This window comes from Neolamprologus multifasciatus, chromosome 10 (genome assembly GCF_963576455.1).
Source record: "Neolamprologus multifasciatus chromosome 10, fNeoMul1.2, whole genome shotgun sequence".
Taxonomy (NCBI): Eukaryota; Metazoa; Chordata; class Actinopteri; order Cichliformes; family Cichlidae; genus Neolamprologus; species Neolamprologus multifasciatus.
The window spans coordinates 13,057,237-13,080,177 of NC_140448.1; the positions used below are offsets into that span (position 1 = coordinate 13,057,237).

The following is a 22,941-nucleotide window of genomic DNA, read 5'->3' on the forward strand; positions in this document are numbered from 1 at the left end:
ACTATCAACAGTGCACCAATTAATGTGCTATGCTTGTGCCCCCTGTGTCATTCTGGGTCTCCTGTTAAAAGGTGTTTATTACCAGATGGAGAGAAAAAAGGGTTAAAAGCCCAAAATGGCCACCATACCCCCCTCCTCATCATCATCATCACCAGCAGCAGTAGTAGCAGCAGCAGCACCAATACCTCAGAAGCCCATCCCCTAGCGTCCGTGCTGGGAATGTACCGTGTATGCGCATGGGCGGAGAAACTGCCGCTGTGCGCTGTTATTATTGTAAGAGTAATTTCTTTTTTTCTTTTTCTTTTCTTTTTTTTTTTTATTTTAAAAAATGGCGTCCAGTCAGGGAGGCGTGGGAGCTGTCACCGCTCTACAAAGCCATCACTATCCCACCGGACCTCACTGGAGCCCGGGCATCACACCGTTCCAGCAGCAGCACCACACGGCCCGAAGCCTGGACCGGGCTCTGGAGGATGCCGTGTGCTCGGGGATACTGAACCTGAGCGGCAGGAAGCTGAGGGAGTACCCGGGGATGAGCTACGATCTCACCGATACAACACAAGCAGGTGGGTTGGTGTGCACGCGTGAGGACTACAGGAAACAAAACGTAAACCAACAACAACAAAAAAACCCAGAAAACACGTACTCGTGGATGAATGCAGCATGCCCGCATTGTGCATGGATTTTATCTCGATTTTGTGGATAAAGGCGCAATAACGTGTAGGTGACATTATTTATAGGAGCATATACCGTGTACTCCGCGGACTTCTGTAAATGCACATTTGCTACATCCTGCTTGTAATTACTGTCCACCGGGGCTCGTATATCTGTAGTTTAGTGCGCTGTTGTGTTGGTCGACGCCAGTAGCTTTCAGCCCCCCGCCCCCCGAGACACATGAATGAGACGGCAGGCGCACCCAAGTAGGCGCTGTGCAGTGGTTTGCACACCAAGCTGCAGCTGATTCGGCACGGGGCAGCTGGAGCACTACACGAATGAAGCCTGCGGCAACGAAGAGTGTGATTCTTGCTCAATGAATATCATTTGTGATGAGCATGTGGCACACACACACACGCGCGCGGCTTTTTTCATATTCGGCACAATCAGACAAAAGATGCAGGGTACTTGCTGGCAGCCTCACGCCCCTTTGGTTGCTTGGCTGTATATGCCCATATAGTGTAGCTTGTAATGTACCAGACAGGAGGAAGACACGGGTTTACTTTTGGTTTCACATGTAGGCTGATTCCTGTTTTAACCCATGTCTTTATTGGGCGATCTTTTTCTGGGTCACCCTCAACCATAGTTAGTGGGTCAGTATTAGTGTCACGTTTTTCAGCAGTCTGTGTTATCAGTGTGAGGTCCTACATACATAAGTTTTATTGGGAATAGCCTGACTTCAGTGGCTGTGCGTTTAATTAGGGTAGACATACATATATTCATCTTTTTGCACACATTTGGTAATTTTGGTAAGACTGGCTTGCTATTTATCATTCCCAAGCATTAACATGGGCATGTGGAAGATGCCAAATCTCAGAAATGATAGTCTCCTCCTCTGATGTGTCCATAGACCATCTGGTGTTAATCTGTCATCATGTGCAGCTCTTACCCTTACCCGTACCCCCAGGGTGTTAAAAATTTCTACTCCAAGATTTCAGAACCTCTTCACATCGAGACTGTCTTCTCTGAGCACACCTGAAAGTGACTTGTTTAATTACTGAATCAAAAATAAAGCAAAAAGCACGATATGCACAAGGCTCCAGCCACTGAAAATCATTTGTGGGCTTGGTAGGAGGTGAAAGGTTTGCTGAACAAGCAGACATGTCTTCCAGTACTAAGCTATAATCCAACTATTTTCTTACATGCTGCTCTGCTGTTCTTAGTCGTTAGTAATAGATTTGTGAGTGGGTTTGTCCACCCAGATCTATGGAAATTTGCTCATTTGATAGTCATATGTGCTAATTCTCCAGAATAAACAGGACTTATAACAATACACACCATTAATAACCCAGAGGAGCTCAGGGCCTTTTTGTTTTACACAGATTGCCAGTCATGTTTCGTGACAAACCACAAAACAGGAAGTTTGGGGTGAACTATTTACAGACTGTTAGGCCGTCTTTGTAATGATCTGCTCTTCTAGCAGTCAGCTTTGCTCCATTGAACTTCAGTCAAAACATCTGTCAAGAGTTTTATTTATTTATTTATTTGCGTTTTAAATTTAGAAACAGCTTCTATTATCTGGAGTGCTCATTATAACAGCGATGATAACTCGAAGAGGTGGGAAGGTTTATATTTCTGTGCCAGTGCTATTCAGGTGCTGTAAATGTTGCACGCCTCGCGCTTGTATCTCACGCCTTCATTTCAGTCTGTCAAATTAAAGGTGTGCCAGAAGGGAAGTGTCACTTTCAGATGTGCGAAGAGAGATCAACACCTCACAGCGCTACCCTTTACATCAATTGCAATCTCTGCTGCAAATAGAAACGGTGTCATTTTTGCTGGCTCAGTCAAAATCAGATGCAATTTAAAGTTAACTTTAATGCATCTTTTCTTATAAGTCTTTGCTACAGCTTTCAGTCCTCACTGAATAGTACCAGCTCTGTAAACTAAGACCCAGCTTGTTAAGCTACATTATTTGTTACACCTGAAAACTGAAAGGCATTTAAAAAAAGAAGAAGTGGCTCTTGATATGTCTCGTGATAAGTATAAAGAAGTGCTATTTCGATAACATCGCATTGCTGCTCTTAGAAAGCGAACGGATTCATCTGACGGCTAAGCAGCAACCAAAAAGGGAGCGGACATCACACGAGGGTGTCCGTTTGCAGTGTGCTGCTGCTAGTTTGTCTCCAGTCGGGTTGTTTTCCCACAGGGAAAGCGCTAAGAATGCTGCCCCGAACTTGTGTAGAAGTGCATGCGGGTTAGTGCATCTATCTGGGCAGATGTTCAGGTTCATAACCCCAGCATGCCTCTACCTGCCATTACCCCACCGCCGCGAGGTGCCTTCACCGTACCTTCACAGGTGTGAGTTATTGTCAGATATTCAGCCAAGTTTACATCAGCTGTTTCTGTGACTTCTCAGGAAAGGGATTTCTTGGAGACCGTGATGACTCATTTATGGTATAATCAACAATACGTGCATTAGATTTAGTGTGTGGTTTTATCTTCCATTTTTAATGGCTGTGCCACAATTGAAGATCGCACCTAATCTGTCATCACACTATAAACACTTCACTGTCTGGCTAATTACTCCATCATCCACAAATAGTTTGAACTAATATTTCATGGCCAAAATAAAGAGGTAAGTGGAAAAAAAGCGTGTAATGCAGTTTTTGTCACAAAAAGAGAGTCCGCATAATTTGACAGCAAAGAACAAACCAAAAAGCCCACTAAGATACCAGAAGTCCTTGAAACAGGGGGCCAAAATGCAACTTGGGCATTCTTTATTCGATTTTGTGGCACTTTGTGTGCACAGTAAATCTCACAAGGTGCTGCTGCATTCCTTATAAGTTAAACTCTTCAAGGACGGCCTCCACAAGGACACAAGTATCAAGCAAACATTCTCTGCCTTAATAATCAACCAGTGTAAATACTAAAAGTGCCACAGCTCATTAAAGTTCAAGCAGGCTGACTCCCCCCAAAGGCTTTAAAAGTGCTACTCATTCTCTGTGCTCTGTTAAATCAAACATCCTCTGTCTCTCCTGAAAGCCTGTGCAGAACAGCAAGCGCTTCGGGCAACAGAGTCGTCCCATAATTGTGTCTTATATATGAGACACAACATGAAATTTTCTTTTAAATCCCTTTTTGAGAAAATTGTTAGTGTCCTTTAGTTGAAGGTAGTCTTTGAAAAATATCAGAGATAAAGGCCTTTACTCACCCACGCCTAGACTGGGTTATAGACGCAGGCCTGTATATTAATGATGCCGCTGTTAAACATTTAGACTTGAATGTAAAATGATCAGACAATGAGCAACAATAAGCAACAGCTTAAAAAGCACTGGCATTACAAACACGTTCAACAGAAGTAACATTCACATTTTAAAAAGGCACCAAGGACATGTTCACAGAATTTTTCTTTTAGTTCGCGGCTAGGCTTTATCTACGCCTGGGGAATCTGCGTGGCGTATGTGCGTGACAAAAAGCTCAACAAATGAAGGTATAACCACAGTAAATTAGAAATGTGTGTGTGTCATATAACAGAGTGTGACTATTTTAGTGTCGTCTCAAAGTAGGATGTGTTAGAATTTAACAGGAACAATGTGGCATGTCTGAATTTTCCAATCAGACATTTGTAGTGTCCAAATTTGTGTAGTGTGACACAACCAGAGTGTCTGCTTCTTCATTTAAAAATAGGAACATGAATCAAATGCTTGACATGTGATTTAATTTCATTCAATTAATTTCTGGTGTAATAGACTCAGTGAAAAATTAATGTTGGGGTTAATATCTTAGGCGCTAAATGTATAATAAATAATTTGAACAAAAATCAAATACTATTATATGTCTGAAAAGCCTATGATCATAGAATAGAATAGAATAGCCCTTTACTGTAAATAAAAATAGTAAGACAGTGGGAATAATTAACAAACAGGAGATATATATACAAAACAAGGGAAAGGCACACATTACAGATCAGGTTGCAAAGGACCTGGTCTGAGTAGAGTCCTTGTGAGTGGCCTGAGTGATGAGGGTTACTAAGACCATGGCTCAGTTTGGTGGGTGGGTGGTCAGGGATGCGGTGTACGGGGATAGTGTTTGTTTACAGATCAAATGGTCCAGGGAAAGAAGCTGTTTCTGCACATCTATAGTATCTATATCTATATTAATGTTGGAACACCGGGTGCTGCTGAAGCATGTCTATGCCCAATCCTGAAGCATCTGGATTGGGCAGAGATCAAAGGATGCGGTTCATGGATCAATTGGACCGCGTTAGTGCCTGACAGTGATTACAAGCTCTCACAGACAACCCCTGCACAGTAGCTGAACAAACGCAGCTGATCAAGAGACTACCCGATCTCTAAGGCCAAATCTCACAAAGAACAATCTGCACGGTCCAACCCGCAGCACCGGACCACACCCAAATCCTAACAGCCACAGTGGCTGTGGCACATCTGCTGCAGGGTGAAAATTAATTAACCCCAATTAATCATCTCCTTGACATGTACCTTCCATGTTTTCATTAAACTGAATCCTGCGGCATTATTGACAGAATACAGTAAATAGAGTATGATGGACTCATTTTCCTGCAGCTTAGAGACAAATAACTTAGTGATAACAAGCTGAATTTCTAAATAGCAACTTAAAGCTATTTTTATCCTCTCTTCAAAATCAGTCTCTTGCTGATCAGAGACTCACTGTTTGCTCCAGAAGAAAGCAAGACATCTATTAGTATTCATTTTGCTGCGTCATAGAAGGACATGTCCAAGCAGCATCTGCACTACGAACACAAATGAATAGATTGATGATATGGCCTGATGGTGCCGTGGAGCCTTGGTGGAGTGCTTCTCTGCCTGGCGGGCCTTGTTCTGTGGGAGCTTGAGGCAGTAAGCAGGTGGATTAAAGACCCACTGTGCGCTGCAGATGGTGCGTGGCCTAGGTTGGAGGAGGGAAAAGTGGGAAAAGATAGACAGGCATATAAAGCCTGTCTCCACCTACCCCCCAGCTCCCCCATCACCCAGATGATTCAACTACTAACACAGAATACCCAGTTGTGGGACCAGATTAGGGTGTGGAGGGAGATGGGGGAATTGACTATATGCAGCTGAGTTACAGCATCAAGGTCCAAGCCTGAGGGAGAGGCAGAGTTTAGTCTTAATGGAAAGCGTGTATACCTTGTGACCTCAGCTTTAGTCTTTCCCCATGTGGCAATTTCTGCTTCCCTTAACCCTTTGGCTTCTTTTCCCTTTGTGCTGCTGACTGTGTCATAGTCTGCTTCTCACTTCTGCTTACTGACTGCTGTCAGAGCCCATAGACAACTACACAGTCAGAGCCTATCTGTGGAAACTTGCTTGAGCTTTAAATCCATATTATCTGACCTTAGTTTCCTATAAACACTGTCTGGACGTTTGGTCATTTTAATTGACTAGTTTTAGTTTGACTAGTCACTAGTTTTGCTGCAATTAGTGGCACTTTTGTTTAAATGCTATTGTGAGAAGCCATATTAGGAATCACACTAGTAGCACCAGAAAGCTGATCTGCTTTCATGTTAATAAATGCATAAATACATAAATGCAACTTTCTCTTTTCCCTGGTATTAATTAACCAACAACAAAAACAAGAATTATACCTCCAGACAATAACCGCTGCAATCAAATGTCCGACAAGTAGTGACTAAGATCACGGAGGACACTGACATCTGATATAAAGCACATGGAACAAATATCTAGTTTATTATTGATTCTTCAGTTTGTTTGACGGCAGGCGGTTTTGTTCTCCTCAAACTGTCTTGTAATCTGACCGAATGGGGCGAAAGGTTCAACATATAGTATGTAATGTTAAAATGCAGGTAAATCAGGCCATTTCAATACAATTCGGGTCAGTTTCTTTTCATAGCTGCTAACAACCTTCAGTAAAAGTAGAGAAGGTGTTTCATTGCACTGGGGATGAATGAATAAAGGCCTTACTTCCCATATTTAAATACTAGATACGATATCCTTCATACTAAACAGTAACCTTTTAATAGCAGGTAAGTGAATTTAGTTTCACTAAAACCTTTATACTGTAGCTCAGTTGTTTAATAAATAGTGGTGCCTATATGTAATTTGACATAATGAGGGGATGGAGGCACAGCAGTGTTTGGTTTTCCCAAGCAAAGGATAGCGCACTTTGGTTATGTGGGACAGAATAATTGAAAGCCTTCTGTTTATCTGGAGCTCTGCAGCAGCAGCTCCTCACTCTAATTATCTTGTCACCCAGACATAATTCACAAGACAAGATTGTTCACGCGTGCACGCATACACACACACGCACACGGACACAGACACGCACGGCTCAGGAGGGAGAGCGGGTTGTCCACTAACCCCCTGCTACTCTCCTCATGTTGAAATGTCCTTGCCACGACACTGAACCCTTACACCGAACCCTGATGTATTATCCGTGTGTGAGCATGTGTACAGTAGAAAAACAGAGTTGTAAGACTCAGGTTGCGGTGTAAGGTGCTTTTAGAAAAATGATGTGCCAATGTGTCCACATTCTCAAAGAATTAACTTGACTTACTGTGAATTTCCTCTGATCTAAACTACTATTTGCCCAACCTTTAAAAAGGCATTCATCTTAGTAGGTAGTGATTTATGTTACTTTGTAGCAGACATCCTCATAATGTAACTGTGTTAACAGATTTAGGTCAGTGAAACACGAGTAGAACACCAACAGCACACACGCAGACACGTACACACATAATTTATAGGCACTGAATCAATAAGTGTTTGACGGGGAATTCAGTGCAGTGCAAGGTAACCTTACAAGTAACCTTGTGTTTCTGGTTAAAGTGCACGGGGTTAGTGTCAGTGATTATTTAAGTGGAAATGTGGGCACGATCTAAAGACCTTTAAAAGAAAATAAAGAGTTAAGCTATGCTTCAATTGATCACAGGGCATATTTACATTTTGTTGGCAGGTAGCAGTGAAATTTAATCGTCATGTTTCAGTGGACGAACCTTCCTGTTTTTCCTCTTGCAACATAGGTTGAAGACTGAGCCTCAAAGACCACCAGCAGTATATAGGATAAACATTATTTAATATAACTTTCCAAAGTAAGTATTTGGAATACATGTGGAAATTCTGAATGCTGGCTGAGGACAGATATCTGCATAATGAGCTTAAGCATCTGTATCTGTATGCTTCCTTTATTTGACGTTGTTGGGATGAATTCAAAATATTTTATTACAGCAGGCAGACAAAAATGGGGGGTGGAAGCAGAGATTACATTCATGTTCCTGTTGCAGAACAAAAGCACATGCATGTAGCTCATTAATGCATGGCTATGATTTTTTTTAGCAAACTGCCTTCAGCGGTTAAACAGAGCGTGTTTAACCGCTATTTCTGCTGTCGCTTTGTCGTTTAGCAGTCTCTTTGCGTTTACACAAAATATCTTGAACGAAAGGCCTCGTCTGATTCGGTCGACATAAAAATGGTAAAATTGATCTCATTTGTTTGTACAGATATGTTTGGCAAACATGAACGTGTCCTACTTATCAAATCTGTGTGCTAAACATTCATCTTCTGCCAATTTAGAAGCTAACTTCAGTGTTATCAGGCGACACAACAGACAGCTCGACAAGTTTAGGAGAACTTGTCACATTAGCTGTACTGTCAACAGTTGTTATTGCCATTTGTGGTTACCAGAAGGTGACTCATACTCATTTTCCTTTCTAGCCACACCTTGAAGTTGGCACTTACTGCTGTAGTTACTGTAGGTGACATGTCGTGACAGGATTGAGATGGGTTGGCACTGAATTTGGCAAGGGACAATAGTGACTCCTAAGAAGAATTCCTTGTAACTTTGTTGATATCTTAACTAAGAAATGCATGAAAAACTCCTTACATTCAACTGTTGGCGTGGGTTTTAATATGAGTGAAGGTGAACTATGCTCTTAAACATGAAAAACAATTTAGCCATTGTGATATGCTGCCATGCTATTATAGCCTTAACAGTTGATAGTATGGTTGTTTACTCTAGTATTGTTCTATTATATATCATAACATGAGTGCAAATATGTTGAATTTGTATAAAAAGACTTATTTCAGTTAAATGCAATCATAGAACTCATTCACTTTTGACCGTTCTTTTAATAAAAAGAGATAAATCCTATAAAGCAGTGGTCCCCAACCTTTTTTGCGCCACGGACCAGTTTATGCCCGACAATATTTTCATGGACCGGCCTTTAAGGTGTGGCGAATAAATACAACAAAATAAAACTAGTACCGGTACCGGAAAAAAGAGAATTTATTCATAACACGCGTGAAAAGACCAAGGAAAACCGAGTAAATGATAAAAACGATAACAAAATAACGCTGAAAACCGATAAAACCATGAAAACTATACATTTCACACCTGAGCCTCAACTCTCGTGGCCCGGTACCAAACGACTCACGGACCGGTACCGGTCCGAGGCCCGGGGGTTGGGGACCGCTGCTATAAAGGATCCTACATAAATTATTCTGTGCCTCAGCAAACCTGATTCTTCTCTTCAAAATGCAACCCAGAAAAAAATTATGGTTATTTTATTTTATTGTTAACTTGTCTTTCAAAAAAAACCCGACAGATGTAGGATGAGTTCCAACACTCTCCACTCATTCATATAAATCTAAAGCCATTAACGTGCCACTCCCAGCAAGATCGATGCTGGAAATACTGACGTATGACCCCGCCGGCAGCACTCAAACCTATAAAGCCCAAGACTCTGATGTAATATTAGACCGACGTTCGATGAAGAGCTACGTTTCCTACTGCTCTGTCACAGATATGTATTGATCAGTGTTTCGAGGCTTTGGGAATGGCTTCTTGTGCAAAAAGCACACATAACTGATGTTAAAGGGTTATAATGAGTTTGTTACCAGTGTGCTTATGCACACAAGTATTCTGTTTCTTCTCCTTGCAGATCTGTCTAAGAATCGTCTCACAGAAATCCCCCCAGAAGTGTGTCTGTTTGCCCCGCTGGAGTCACTCAACCTCTACCACAACTGCATTAAGTGCATCCCAGAAGCTATTATCAATCTGCAGATGCTGACTTATCTGGACATCAGGTGAGCCATTGCTAACACTATACTTTTATTATTGTTTCAGACTCTAATTGAATACAAAAGGAGTGAATGTTGGTATTCAGTTATATGCCAAAAAAGTGCCTGTTCCCCTTTTACCTTACTTACAGGGTGAAAATGCTCATGCGAAAGAGATGTTTCCTCTTTTGCTACAACTCAATTCCCAGTCACCGTCGTCTCAGTGTTACACGCTTCTGTATGCTATTTTAAATGCAGGTCATTGTTTTGTCTTTCTCTGCAGCCGAAATCTTCTGACAGTGTTGCCGAAATACCTTTTCAACCTTCCCCTGAAGGTTTTGCTTGTGAGCAACAACAAGCTTGTGTCCATCCCTGAAGAGATTGGCAAGGCCAAAGACTTAATGGAACTGGTAAGCAGCCTGTATACATCAGCCTTTATATAGCTTGAGGCACATACACAAGGGATGGACCAGTGTTCTGTCTACACATAACAGAAAACTTAGCAAAGAATCAATTTTAAATTGTGTCTTTAGGCATTTTTTAACTAGCAGCCTGTCACAAAAACACAATCATTTCTTCCAATTCATTTAGTTGAATCTATAAGAAAATGCCCGATAACACAGTTCGATAGACATAAAATTGTATTTTTACACCAACAAGGTGATTCCCAATAAGCTATTAGCCAAAAACTTGACATATCTCCGCATGGTGTGCAGTATGTTCTTAAAAACTGGACAAAGTGATAACAAAAGAAAATGTGACAGGCCTGAAAGACTACCTAGAGCAGTGCGAGATGATCATGACAGAGAAGAGAACAAAAGACAGCCGAGATCCAACCTAAAGAAGAGCTTTTATTGTCCTTCAAGAAGCCTGGAGAACTATGCCTTAGGACTGCTTAAAGAAATGACAAAAAAGCTGCCTTAAGAGAGTTCAGACTGTGGTGAAGAATAAAGGTGGTCATACTAAATATGGACTTCCAAGCTCAGTAGATTTGTACAAACTCTGCCTTTGCCTTTTATGCTACATTTCTATGTTCTTTGCATGTCTCAGTAAGTTGCTGCACCCATTTCCCATTTTTCTATATGTATGTGTGTGTGAGAGGTGAGAGAGTGAACACTAATAATACCGTTTCTCACTCTTTGCCTCCCCCTGCTGGGTTGGATTTCAGGACGTGAGCTCAAACGAGATCCAGGCGCTGCCTGCTCAAGTGGGAAAGCTTCAAGCCTTGAGAGAACTCAACATCAGGAAGAATAGTCTTCACATGCTGCCTGATGGTAAATCCATCACTCATGAAGCTCTCTATGTGTTTTTTTCACTTTAGACGCATTGATTGCGCATCACTGAGACATTTTGGCATCTATGCCAGACTTTCACAGCCAAGAGATACAACTGTGCTTTTTATGTTTTGTGTTGCCTGTCTTGTTACTGATGGCACAGATAAACATAACAGAAGACGACTTAATAAATTATAGTAATATATATCTGAATAACTAAGGATACCTGAATTGACAAGCCCAACTCGAGCAATTCCTACGTGTGGCACATGAATCCATGCAGTCTGTGCTGTTGTCTAACACAGCGGTCCCCAACCTCTGGGCCGTGGACCGGTACCAGTCCGTGGGTTTTTTGGTACCAGGCCGGGAGAGTTAAAGATCGGGTGTGAAATTTATGGTTTTCAGGGTTTTTATCATTTTTTTATCGTTATTTTTTAAGTTTTTATTGTTGACTTGGTTTCCGTGGGTCTTTTCCCGTGTGAAATGAATAAATCTGTACCTGTACTGGTTTTATTTTGTTGTATATATCCACGACATCTTAAAGGCCGGTCCGTGAAAATATTGTCAGACATAAACCGGTCTAACAGATTAATAATATTTTTAAAATTCTGTTTAAAAAAATCACGTGTTCAACACAATGAACTAAAAAAATCCCCTTAAAAGCAGTTAGAGATACTTTTACCCATATTTCTACATGCCCTTAAAGTAAAAACCATAGCAAAATATTGCCATTAATTTGAAGGATGAAATGCATTTTAATCACAAGTCTAATCACCCCTTTTTACATTAAAGTACCTTTGAAAAGCTTAACATTAGAACATCTGCCATAGATGGATGGAAAGAGTACATTATGACAAACAGAGCAATTGAAAAAATTGTGTAATAACATATTTATAGATACAGATATGATCAGATATGATCTTTTTTTATTTGCTGAATTATTGTGGTTGCTTCAGGGTTAAGATAAGAGCCCAAAAACAAGAACTTGACTCTGTTGTAATGATGTTGTTAAACTATTTTTATAAGACCTACCCTAACAGCACATACAAATTTCTGATGATTGTGCAGTCGAAGCAGTGCACATCAGTTTCTTGTTATTTGTATTTTCAGAGTTGGCTGACCTGCCTCTCATCCGACTTGACTTCTCCTGCAATAAGATCACAGAGATTCCTCCAGCCTACAGGAAGCTGAGGCAACTGCAGCACATCATCCTAGACAACAACCCTATGCAGTCTCCACCGGCACAGGTATGAGGATTTGCTTCATGGTGGTGCTTTTGCCCATATGTGGGAACAGATGTACAGCACAATTGGAGCTTTATGGATTTTCTTCAAAAAAAATAGTGGTTGTTTTTGTACATCTAACCCATCCACCCATGTGGATTTCCTTGTAGTTCCGTCTGTAGTGGTTGGAGCGACTTCAAGAACACATTTTGTGTTTATCTATTTCAGATTTGTCTTAAAGGCAAAGTGCACATATTTAAGTACCTGAACATGCAGGCTTGTAGGATGGATAAGAAACCAGACACCCTGGACCTCCCCTCTCTTGGCAAGCGTTGCCTACCGCAACCACTAACAGATAGGTACTGACAGATTTACTAACTTACTTGCAACCATCATCAAGTATATCATTATATCATAATGCATCTATTTATCACTTCTATTCTGTTAAAAAACACCATGCATTGCATTTCTGCTATCTAATCATTTAATGCTGCCTAATTTACGTCATTTTGCACAATTTCAGCATGGAAGATTTTTACCCAAGTAAGAACCACGGTCCTGACTCTGGAATTGGTAGTGACAATGGTGACAAGAGGCTGTCTACAACAGAGGTGAGAGTCCAAACAAGTGTCACACATGTGACATCACTCACTGACTTGTGCCTTCCTGTTTTGGAGCCTCGAGCTGAGCTATATTTTTCTGAAACCAGATCTCATCAGTGATGGGTGGATTTGAAAGCTTAAACAGACTTATATTAGGGAGTTGTCACTCATAGGTGAGCCACACCCCAAAAAGTAGAATACAATTTTATTTTCTCTTGTGTGAGAAAATAAATACATTTTACTACTTAAGAAAGAGCACATATTGAGATATATAACTATGAAAGTGTAACCCATATCATTTTCTTGATATAATATGAGCTGTTTATATAGGTGGTCGACTTGTTAATCACACTAAATCTAAGGAGTGGAAAGAGCGTTAGGCTTTGGTAGTAGCACTCATGCAGGTGCACAGAAAAGAAGCAGCTCGGCCAGAGCACATTTGCCACGATAAAGGGGCTGTTGTTTAAAAAAAATACAGACAGAAGTAAATGTTAGCACACTAGGTAAAACAACATAAATATCTGACTAGACAAACTGGCAAGATGTGACCTGCACGGCAATGTTGGATAATGGGAAGCAAGTGTGCAGGGAGGTTGGTTGTCAGCAGCAACACGTGAAGCTTTGTGAAGGCTGCAGAAATCCAAATGGAAAAATACTGATGTGACAGTAGAAGGTGGAAATGTGCAGCTCTGAATAACATATTTAAAGGACTTCCCTCTTGAGTAGCCTCCCTTATGCCTGTAAGCTATAGCATTGCAAAACACTGTGTGAGCTTACTGTTGTGACAGGAGAATAACCGGCGAGACCCAAACCAGTATAAGAGACAAGGATACTTTCAGAACTACAAATACAACTCAAAAGATCATTAATGGAGGAAGTGAATATATACATAATATATCTGCTCATTAAAGTTGCTTAGTAAGGCTGTAAACATGACTTGGCAAATGCTACAGTCACGTATTGCAGGTGTGGTTTTTTTCCTTTTAATCCTGTTCCATTGAAATACCCAAAATAGCAACAGTAATAATTCAGGTAAATTTATTGTATTTGAAAAGTGACTTCCCATTCCTCTGTTTTCCTCTCCTTCAGCCTTCAGACGATGATACCGTCAGCCTGCACTCTCAAGTTTCAGAGACAGCCCGTGCCGACGCCCTGTCACTCCTCTCCAAAATGGACTCTTGCAAAGGTTACCGAAAATAAGTATCACATATTCCCTTTGAAAGCAATAACAGAGACACGGGGTTGTTGAATAAAGTGCCTAAAAATGTGACAGTTCATGTGATGAACGCGGATGCTTCCTCCCTCTATCAGATCAGGATCTCTATGACTTTATAGAGCCCAACCCGGATGAGGATCCTGCTCTGTCAGAGTGCAATGGGCAGCAAAGCAGTCATGTGTCTTGTATAAAGGTATGAATTCATCAATCAGTCTAGAAAACCGAGAAGAATGTGGGAAATCTTTTGAAGACACGTTGGGAGAGAATATCTATCTCTGTGTGCTTGGTGCCGTGACGTGACGTGATGTTCCTGTGTGCGTTCCAGGAACTGGAGAAAGTTCTTAACATGTCTCACCAAAGCAAAGATAAAGACAGCTGGAAAGAGGAGTCAGGGTGAGTTTTTTTTGTGTGTGCAATACTGTTACTTTCCACCATCCCCTGGACTTTTTAGGGTAACGTAACCGCTCGCTGGAGGGTGAGCTGGCACAGGTTGTGCTAATTGGTACCCAAATCAGATCCAGACAGACCAACAGAGCAAAAGAAGCAAGCCCGGTGATGAGGTTAGGCATATGGAGAGTGGACAGGGAAGATGTTGGGCTCAGTGTGCCGCAAGGCTAGCGGGTTGAAAGAAAAAGCGGAATCAGAAATATCCAATAAAAGACATGAAAACACCAGGAGTGGTTAGCCTTAGCGTGACTGCCACACTGCTCACCCGCTCTAATGAGAAGTGAGTGGGAAGACCTAGGTATTTATACTGGAGCCAAGGAGTGGTTAATACAGACCAGATGGGCCACTCCAGCAATTTACAGGAACCAGAGGAAACCATGCGCAGAAAGAGAGAGTGAGGCGTGAGAGAACAGAAAAAAAACTTTCACTTTGTTTCTTATTGCAAGTGGCGGCCACACTTGAGTTTGGTTTGGCAGAGTTTTGCCAAGTGCCGGTTTAGCACACACAAAAAGACATTTTGTATTATTATTTTTTTTGTGCATGTACTACCAAGGAGATCTCTTTGGAAATGACGCATTAGGTGATGACACAGTTTGATGAGTCACTGCAAAATGTAAAAGACTCATTACTTGTGAATGATGGCTTTCTACCAAATTGCATTTAAGTTCACATCAATCAGCGACTTCGATGCTGAGTGGTGCCAGCAGGTTTCCCCCTTTAATCATCTGCATGTCTCAGCCTGAAACCAAAGACAAACATAATAGGTTAACTGGGAATTCCACACGTGTCTGTAAATGTGCTGGCCCTGCGACACACTGATGACCAGTCTTGGGGGGGCAAACTTTGCCCTGTGGCAGCTGGGATAAGCTGAATTGGATAAGAAGAAGCAAATAAATGGATGTGTGCCCACACCTAGATAGATCTCTAATTAATCACTTGGTAGTAATTTTGTTCCTCACCTTTCCCAGTTCTGATAAGGAGCAGCTAGCTGAGGAAGAGGACGATGAGCTGAAGGAAGTGCTTGATCTGAGGAAGATTGCTGTCCAGCTTCTGCAGCAGGAGCAGCAGAACAGGTGTGTGGCCCTCATGTCTACTCTCGTAAAATAACAGTAGCTGTGTGGTACATCAGCGTTTGCTTAGCTGCTTAAATCCGTGTTGTTCATGTAACATCTTTCTGCAGTTAGCCTAACAGCGATTTCTCCCTGCAAGCCTATAATACCAACAGCATTATTAAATCCGCTTAAAGGCCTCATTAATATATTCCTTTCTAACAATTTTCTGTATAGGAAAGCGTTACAAAGTAGGCTTACATCATGAGCTTTTAAAAGAAACACAGATGTTTTAAAAACTTTCCCAAGTCGTTGAGCGTGACTTTTAAAACAAAGCAGCATTACTGCCTAAGCTTCATCAGTTTGATGCCAGCGTTTTGCAAAGTAGTCATAAAAAATGTGCCGTGACTAATACATGCCCTGCTGTAAAGAAATTTTAAGTAATAGTCCTGTAAGTGGTTTGACAGAGCAAACAGACAGGCATCGAAGTCTACATTTCCCGTGAACTGGACAGTTTGGTTTACTCATTGAACAAATCCACTGCGTCAGCATTCCTGCCCAATCATTTACGCTACATCTCTACCTACTACACTTTACGGCTTTTGTTTTTGCAAGTCAGACCCATATCAGCTATACCTGACTTTTTCTTCTCCACTTTTGCCATTTCCTGATCTTCTCCTGTTCCCCCGACTTGCCTACTGCTTGTTTGTGTGGCTTCTTAGACGACGGTCCTTAATTTGCAGAGCCGAAAGTCTAATTCACAGGAGGAGAGTGACTGGCCGGGCACACAGGTAGAGCGATTTTTGTTGTCATGGTTTACAGTTTGCTTTTTCAAATTCATTTCATACATACAGGCGTCTTACGAGAATAAAGGTGCAGCTATTTTTGATTCTTTGCACTCACTTCCTGTGACTCAGTGTTTGGTGACTCAGTGTACTGATGTTTTGAGTTTTTTTTGTGACATGGTCAAAAAATATTTCATGCACTGCATGTGCAATGTAATCTCAGCCTGTTTGAACAGTTCTTGTGTTCGCCTGTTTGCTGTATGTGTGCGTCTGCAGATTCCTCAGTCACTCTGGAAGCTCCGGCAGCAAACCGAGACTCACACCTCAGACCGCTCGCAGGTGAGTTCTGTGCTAGTGCGTCTTCAGCTTCCAAAGAAAACTAGAGAGATGTAACTTTTGTAGATAAAATAACTCACGTCTGCTAAAAAAGCACATTAATACCCACCCCTGCACCTGTCAGTTTCTGTGTTGATTCTTAAATCCTCTCTGCTTGTTTTTAAAGTACTTCATGGTGTCACTCCAGTACGTTTCACATGCTTACAAGCGTGCGAAGCAGTGTGCCCTCTCGTTCCTTGTGTGCCAATCTGCCATTTGGGGAGGAAACCTTTAGCTTTTATGGACTGCTGATGGAATTTTCTGCTGGTGTCCCTGAGAGAATCTGAAAGCGCTAAAATCTTTCAATCTAAACACACCTCCTTTTTCTGGCATTATCATTCAAAGACTTATTGTGACCTTACTTTTAATTTTTTTTAAATGCATTTTTAAAAATTCATTATTTATTCCATTTTTGGATTGCTCCCAGGGTTACCTGCTTTACTCCTGTGCTACCGATTTCTTTAAGATTTAAATTATTTAGCTTATTTTAAAATTGTGTGTTGTTGCATTAAAATCTTTATGACTTCTTGTCTTATCTGGCAGCTTAAGCGATAGAGTCCTCAGTCTGGGCAGAGTCCACAAGAATCACTACTCCTCACTAATGGGGAGCACTAATCACTAATCAACAGTGTTGCTTAGGATTTAGTGAAACTTGCACACAAAGATCACCTCACGGGTCTTCACCCAAACTGTACTCAAAGTCAGACCGTGACACTTTATGGGCAGCTGCTTCTCACATTTTTCAAGCTGAACACGTGATTTACTAGCTTCCAAAGTGTTGTTCGAGTTAATCGCAGGGCAGCTCGGTGGTGTTCTCCAGTAACACTTAGCTGTGAGATATGCAGGAGTCTTGCACACAGATTTGTTATTGAGTAACACAAAACAGCCAGATTTGTTCTAGAACGCATCAACTTTGCCAAAACGTGACTGGACTGTGAGTCATGCACAGTTTGTCTCCCTGTCTCCAAATATTTGTTGACCCTAATCTCTTTGTATTCCCAAAAACATAACTTCATGGTATTTGAATGTCAAACAAAAGCTTGTGATGTTATTGTGTTGTTATATCAGTGCCTCTTTAGATGAAGGAAGCAGTGGAGCGTCAGTGCTGAGTGGACAGGTACCAACTTACTTTCTTTAAAGCAAACATACCGTGTTTCATTCACGCCCGGTTTTCCAGGCTTGTGTTTTTTTTCTTGATTGTGCCTCCCATTCTTCTCTGTAAGATGCGGAGAGTTTTATAGAGATTTTCTTTAGATTAATTTTAACTGCTTGTGTTTACAGCCCTCTTCCTCCTGCTCCTTTGATGGCTGTCTGAAGACAGATCAGTCTGATTCAGAGCCAAAGTGGCCTGAGATCCCACCTGTCCTCAATCAGAATGAAGACCGCAGGCGGAACAAGTATCTACGAAAAGATTATCTGAAGGTTGTGCAAATTCCCAGATTCTCACTGCATATTCAGTAATGTCTTTGAAACACATTCTGGATTTGGATGTGTAGAATTTACAGACAAGAGACGAAATTTCTGCCACCAAAAGTTCTCTTACATGTAGTCTGCTTGTACTCTGTGCTTGCACTTGTACAAAATCCGTCACGTTTCTTTAGGCTTTGGATGAATGCAGGTGATAAACAGTCCCTGTGAAGAACAAAATGCAGTGCCTACATGACCAAAACAAAAAATGCGTGCATTCACACACGTATTCATAAACAACGACCAACAGACCAAAACATAATCTTGGCTTGGATTTCTGGAGACTGCTGGAAAAAAAAACAATGTCTGTCGCTCCCAGATGCTGAGCGAGCAGATGGGCCAGGGACTTTCTAGATTGCATCTACTTGCAGTAGGGCTGTTCGATATAACGATATATATCGGATGACGATATAAAAACGTCTATCGTTTCATTTTACGCTATCGTTTGTTTCGTGGTGTCGCAAAATAAACTGTTTACGGCAATATTTTTTCATCGTTTTGATGGTCACTGTAGTGGCTATATTAATTTCTTAAAGTTCTCTCTTTCTCTTATATTTTATATTACCACACAACGGACGGACAAGCGCCTGTTTTTATGCGTTGTGGTTAGCAACAACGACGGTAACAGCGTCGCGTGTCCGCTTGTTTATGATCCACATAAACCTTTCACAATAAAGCTCAAGATCCTGTTGAGACTTTTCAAAATAAACTGAATCACGTGAAAGAGCAGATTATTTACGGATGAGAAAAATAGAAAATAAACCTTAGACTCAAACGTTAGAACAGGCTTTTCCCCGCAGTAGAAATATGTAATAAATACTCACAAAGAAAACGGCGGCCGTTACAACTTATGTCTAAAAATGTATAGTTTCATGCATCGGTTAAAACACTCGACTCCAGTTACATGACGCGCAGCTGGAAACACTTCCCGCAAGACGAGCTGCCCGAGATTCACAGAATTTACAGAAAATGTTACATTTTGTGACTTATATCGTTATCTGACGATAGAATTCTTATATCGGGATATGAGATTTTGGTCATATCGCACAGCCCTAACTTGCAGAATACATTGTGCTATCAGACAGAATTGCATGCTCTATCTGATTTTCTGTGATAGCCATCTCCAAATGTGCAATAATGCATGACTGACTTTATCAAAATGATTAGAGTCGCACTGACTGCGAACACAGAAGTCAAAGGTTAGATTCAGGTTTGTCCACTAGTAGTTCACGGGGTAGTGTATGGCATTATTTTTGTGCCTCTATTCTGAGTGGAAATTATTTTAAGTGAAGAAAAGTTTAATTTGGGCCAAAAAAATCCATTGCTGCCTGCAAGAAATGTATTTCAGTGTTTGCTATTATCCATATGCACACACAATAAAAGCCCCTCTCGCTCAGTTGTTGGGATTTGTTCTTGCTCAGATCTCTACTCTGTGTGCTGACAGACATCTGCGGACCTGCTCTCAACATTTCTGCACCCTGCGCGCTCACCTCTTTCTGTACACCCTTATAACCAGGGGTGCACATAGGTGGTCCGCAGGTGCGCATTCGCTGTCAAAATAAAAGACGCGCACCAGATAAGAAGTTGTAATGCGTGTTTGCGTACATAAGATTTTCTGGAGGAGGACAGGCATTTGTTTAGAACTCTTAAACATGTCGAAGAAGCTCCTTTAAGCAATTGCTTTGGTGTTCCTCCACCTCCAAAGAAATGTCAGAAGGAGTCCAAACCGCAAAAGAAGCGCGTATTCTCGGAAAAGTGGTTGCAGGAGGTGAGCTGGCTTCAAACAAATGATGAACGCACAGAGATGTGGTGCAGAATGTGCCGTGAAAATCCCACTCTAGCGGACAAAAACAGTGCCTTTTATATGTACACAAATGCACGTTGCAACTTCTTATCTGGTGCGCGTCTTTTATTTTGACAGCGAATGCGCACCTGCACACCACTTATGTGCACCCCTGGTTATAAGGGTGTACAGAAAGAGGTGAGCGCGCAGGGTGCGCAGTGTGCCACAAAACCAACCAATCACAGACTTGGATGCAAAAAATTCTCATGGCTGTTTTGGTCGCCAATAGCTCGCTAGCTACTGCATTGTGTAATGCAGTAGCTAAATCCAGAATGTAGCTAAATCCAGTGGAGTGGTTTGGTTTAAACTAGATTAAAACCATAATGGTCTTGAAAAATAATATATTTTAAAATAAAATAATTAAACATAGTAACCGAAAATGGGTTTAGCTACATTCTGGACCGGAATACAGTAGCTAGCGAGCTGATTGGAGACCGTAACAGCCAATCAGAATTTTTGCATCAAAGTCTGTGATTGGTTGGTTTTGTGGCACACTTATAAGGGTGTACAGAAAGAGGTGAGCGCGCAGGGTGCAGAAATGTTGAGAACAGGTCCGCAGGTGTCTGTCAGCAGACAGAGTAGAGATCTGAGCAAGAACAAATTCCAACAACTGAGCGAGAGGAGTTGTGATTGTGTGTGCATATGGATAATAGCAAACACTGAAATACATTTCTTGTATGCAGCAATGGATTTTGTTGGCTCAAATTAAACTTTTCTTCACTTAAAATAATTTTCTCCCCAAAATGCAACATTTGCACTTGCAATTTTTATTTTTATTTTTGCGTGCGTTTAGAATAGAGGGAGAAAAATAACGGCATAGTAGTGCAGGTCATCTACTAATGGCCATGTTGGCGGTTTGATCCCTGGCTATTCCAGCCTTCAGTCTGCATAGCACAGTATCTACGCGAAAGATACTCGCCCCATTATTTTTGTGGGATTTAGAGGCACACTAGCCACTTAATGTATAAACATGTGCCGATCACTCTTTTAATAAGCGTGTCACTGTTTAGATAAATGAATAACAAACATGTAACACCAGGTTTGCTTCCATAAATAGAACAGGAGATGAACAATTAGCATAAAACAAACATCTAATTATCTCTTTTGTTGACAGTACAAATGTCAGAGTGCTCGCAAAAACTCAAGTGGCAACGCTGACTCTGAGGTGGGTATGAAAATGTTATCTTAAAAGATTGTGTAAGTGTTAATGCTGCGTCCCATTCTCAATTGGATGTGAATGTTTTCTCCTCAGGAGGGTTTGCGCAACACTGATTTCAGCACTACTCTGACAGTGTTTGGACTTAAGCCAAGATCAGGTAACACAGACGTCCTTGTTCTTTAAATGACACTGTCTGAATCGTTTGGCTCAGTGCTTTTCCTTTTCACTGGAATGATTGTCTCGGGGCTTACTTGGGCATAAAAATAGTAACAAAAATAAAGTCAATCAGACGGTTAGAACCCATCCTTCCCGTCGATTTGAAAAGATAATAAAAAACAAACTGCTGAAATTATATAAGTACGTTACATTTTACATGTTGTGTGGATATGAAAAAAGATCTCTCTCATATGTTCCAATTTTATTGAGCAAAAACCAAAACAATAGTGTTTACTTACTAAAAAAAACCCCTTCTAAAGACATCACAGGTAAAATAAGCTACTCTGTCTAAAGGATGTGTTGCCGCGGAAAACATCGTCGATGCCTATATGTGTTGAAATGGCAATGTTAAGAATGAGTCACTTTCTTTTTAAGGTGGAGTCTCATCATTCTTTCACGAGAATTAGGGAGGGTTTTCTAAAGAACTGCCGGTCTGCGCCCCCATAACCAGCTTTTGGATACAGTCAGAAAATCTTCCTGGATGTACAAATAAAACTTGTTTTACTTTGACAGGAGGATAATAAATCGTGAATTGGCCTACCGAAAAAAAACAAAAGCAAAAAAACCAAACAAACAGTGTCGGGGGAAAAATCACGTCTGCCAGTTTTCAATAAGGATTAATGTAACAACCTCCTGACTGCATGTTCTCTCTGACTATAAATCTCAAAGAGCTAATCCTTGCCTTGCGTAGAGTGCAGTGCCAGCTGAGCGTTTTGTAATGCAGTTATGTCCACAATCTGTTTGCAATTTTTGTAATCTTACATCTGTACACTGGCGATTTTAAGTCACACGATCAAGATGTGATTGAAGTGCAGACTTTCATCTTTAATTCAACTGGCTTAACAAGTCTTTCTTTGTTTGTCTCCCGAAGCCTCCTTCAGTTGCATCAGTGTCTCTTTGGGCCTCATATTGAAGAAGTTGTTTTATTATTATTCAGTGCACAGCAAAAATAATCGCAGCGGTTTACACTGATCAGTAAAATTAAGAAAGTTATTGGAATTCTAATAAAAAATAAAGAACCCAAATTTTTACAAAATAAAGTGCATCAAAGGAAGACGTTAGAAGTGACCATGAAAGCCCAAGTTGTACTAATGCCTTATGCGAAGGTTTTTAAAAATTGAAAAAGGCTTAAAAGTTATGGCTGTGCAGCTCACAACTGTTTTGGACAAAAGTCTCCAATGAGCTTTGATGCACAGTGCTGAAGCAGAATGCTCTGCTGGTGTTGCTTGACCTCTGACCGTCACATTTTACTTGACTGAGATACTCAGTTTGTGTCTCAGGTTCTGCCTTGAAGCGGTTTCTGCCTCGTATCTGTCTGATTGATTCCTTTATTTTCAGCTGCTTTTAACTTCAGGTCGTCTTCGACTTCTCTTGATTATGGTGTACTACAAGGTTCTGTCTTGGAGGCTTTACTGTTGCTGTACCTCCTGCATCTTTAGCACATTTTGACAACGTTTAAAGGCGTTATTTGTCTCTTTTAAGCCCCAGGATGTTTCTGAGCGACAGATCTTGCATAGTTGCTTAGACTCTGTTAAAGGTTGGTCGGCTGACAGTTCTTCTCAAATTGAAGAGGAGAAAACGACT

The 22,941-nt window shown here is 41.1% G+C and overlaps 1 protein-coding gene across 2 annotated transcripts in view; it reads left to right on the forward strand.

Annotated features, from left to right (window-relative positions):
- The first annotated feature begins 188 nt into the window (after positions 1–188).
- The window catches only part of lrch2 (leucine-rich repeats and calponin homology (CH) domain containing 2), a 36,986-nt gene continuing 14,233 nt past the window's right edge, over positions 189–22,941 (forward strand). Inside the window, exons 1-17 of one of the 2 annotated variants that reach the window (XM_085173905.1) lie at positions 189–563; positions 9,584–9,728; positions 9,985–10,111; positions 10,870–10,975; positions 12,086–12,222; positions 12,427–12,557; positions 12,722–12,809; positions 13,890–13,986; positions 14,112–14,209; positions 14,342–14,409; positions 15,432–15,536; positions 16,235–16,303; positions 16,574–16,636; positions 17,741–17,789; positions 17,954–18,094; positions 21,097–21,147; positions 21,235–21,298. In XM_085173905.1, coding sequence (XP_085030031.1) covers positions 329–563; positions 9,584–9,728; positions 9,985–10,111; positions 10,870–10,975; positions 12,086–12,222; positions 12,427–12,557; positions 12,722–12,809; positions 13,890–13,986; positions 14,112–14,209; positions 14,342–14,409; positions 15,432–15,536; positions 16,235–16,303; positions 16,574–16,636; positions 17,741–17,789; positions 17,954–18,094; positions 21,097–21,147; positions 21,235–21,298 — 1,774 coding nt within the window. In that variant the 5' untranslated portion in view covers positions 189–328. The remainder of the gene's footprint in view (positions 564–9,583; positions 9,729–9,984; positions 10,112–10,869; positions 10,976–12,085; positions 12,223–12,426; positions 12,558–12,721; positions 12,810–13,889; positions 13,987–14,111; positions 14,210–14,341; positions 14,410–15,431; positions 15,537–16,234; positions 16,304–16,573; positions 16,637–17,740; positions 17,790–17,953; positions 18,095–21,096; positions 21,148–21,234; positions 21,299–22,941) is intronic. The other variant, XM_085173906.1, reaches the window with a different exon arrangement.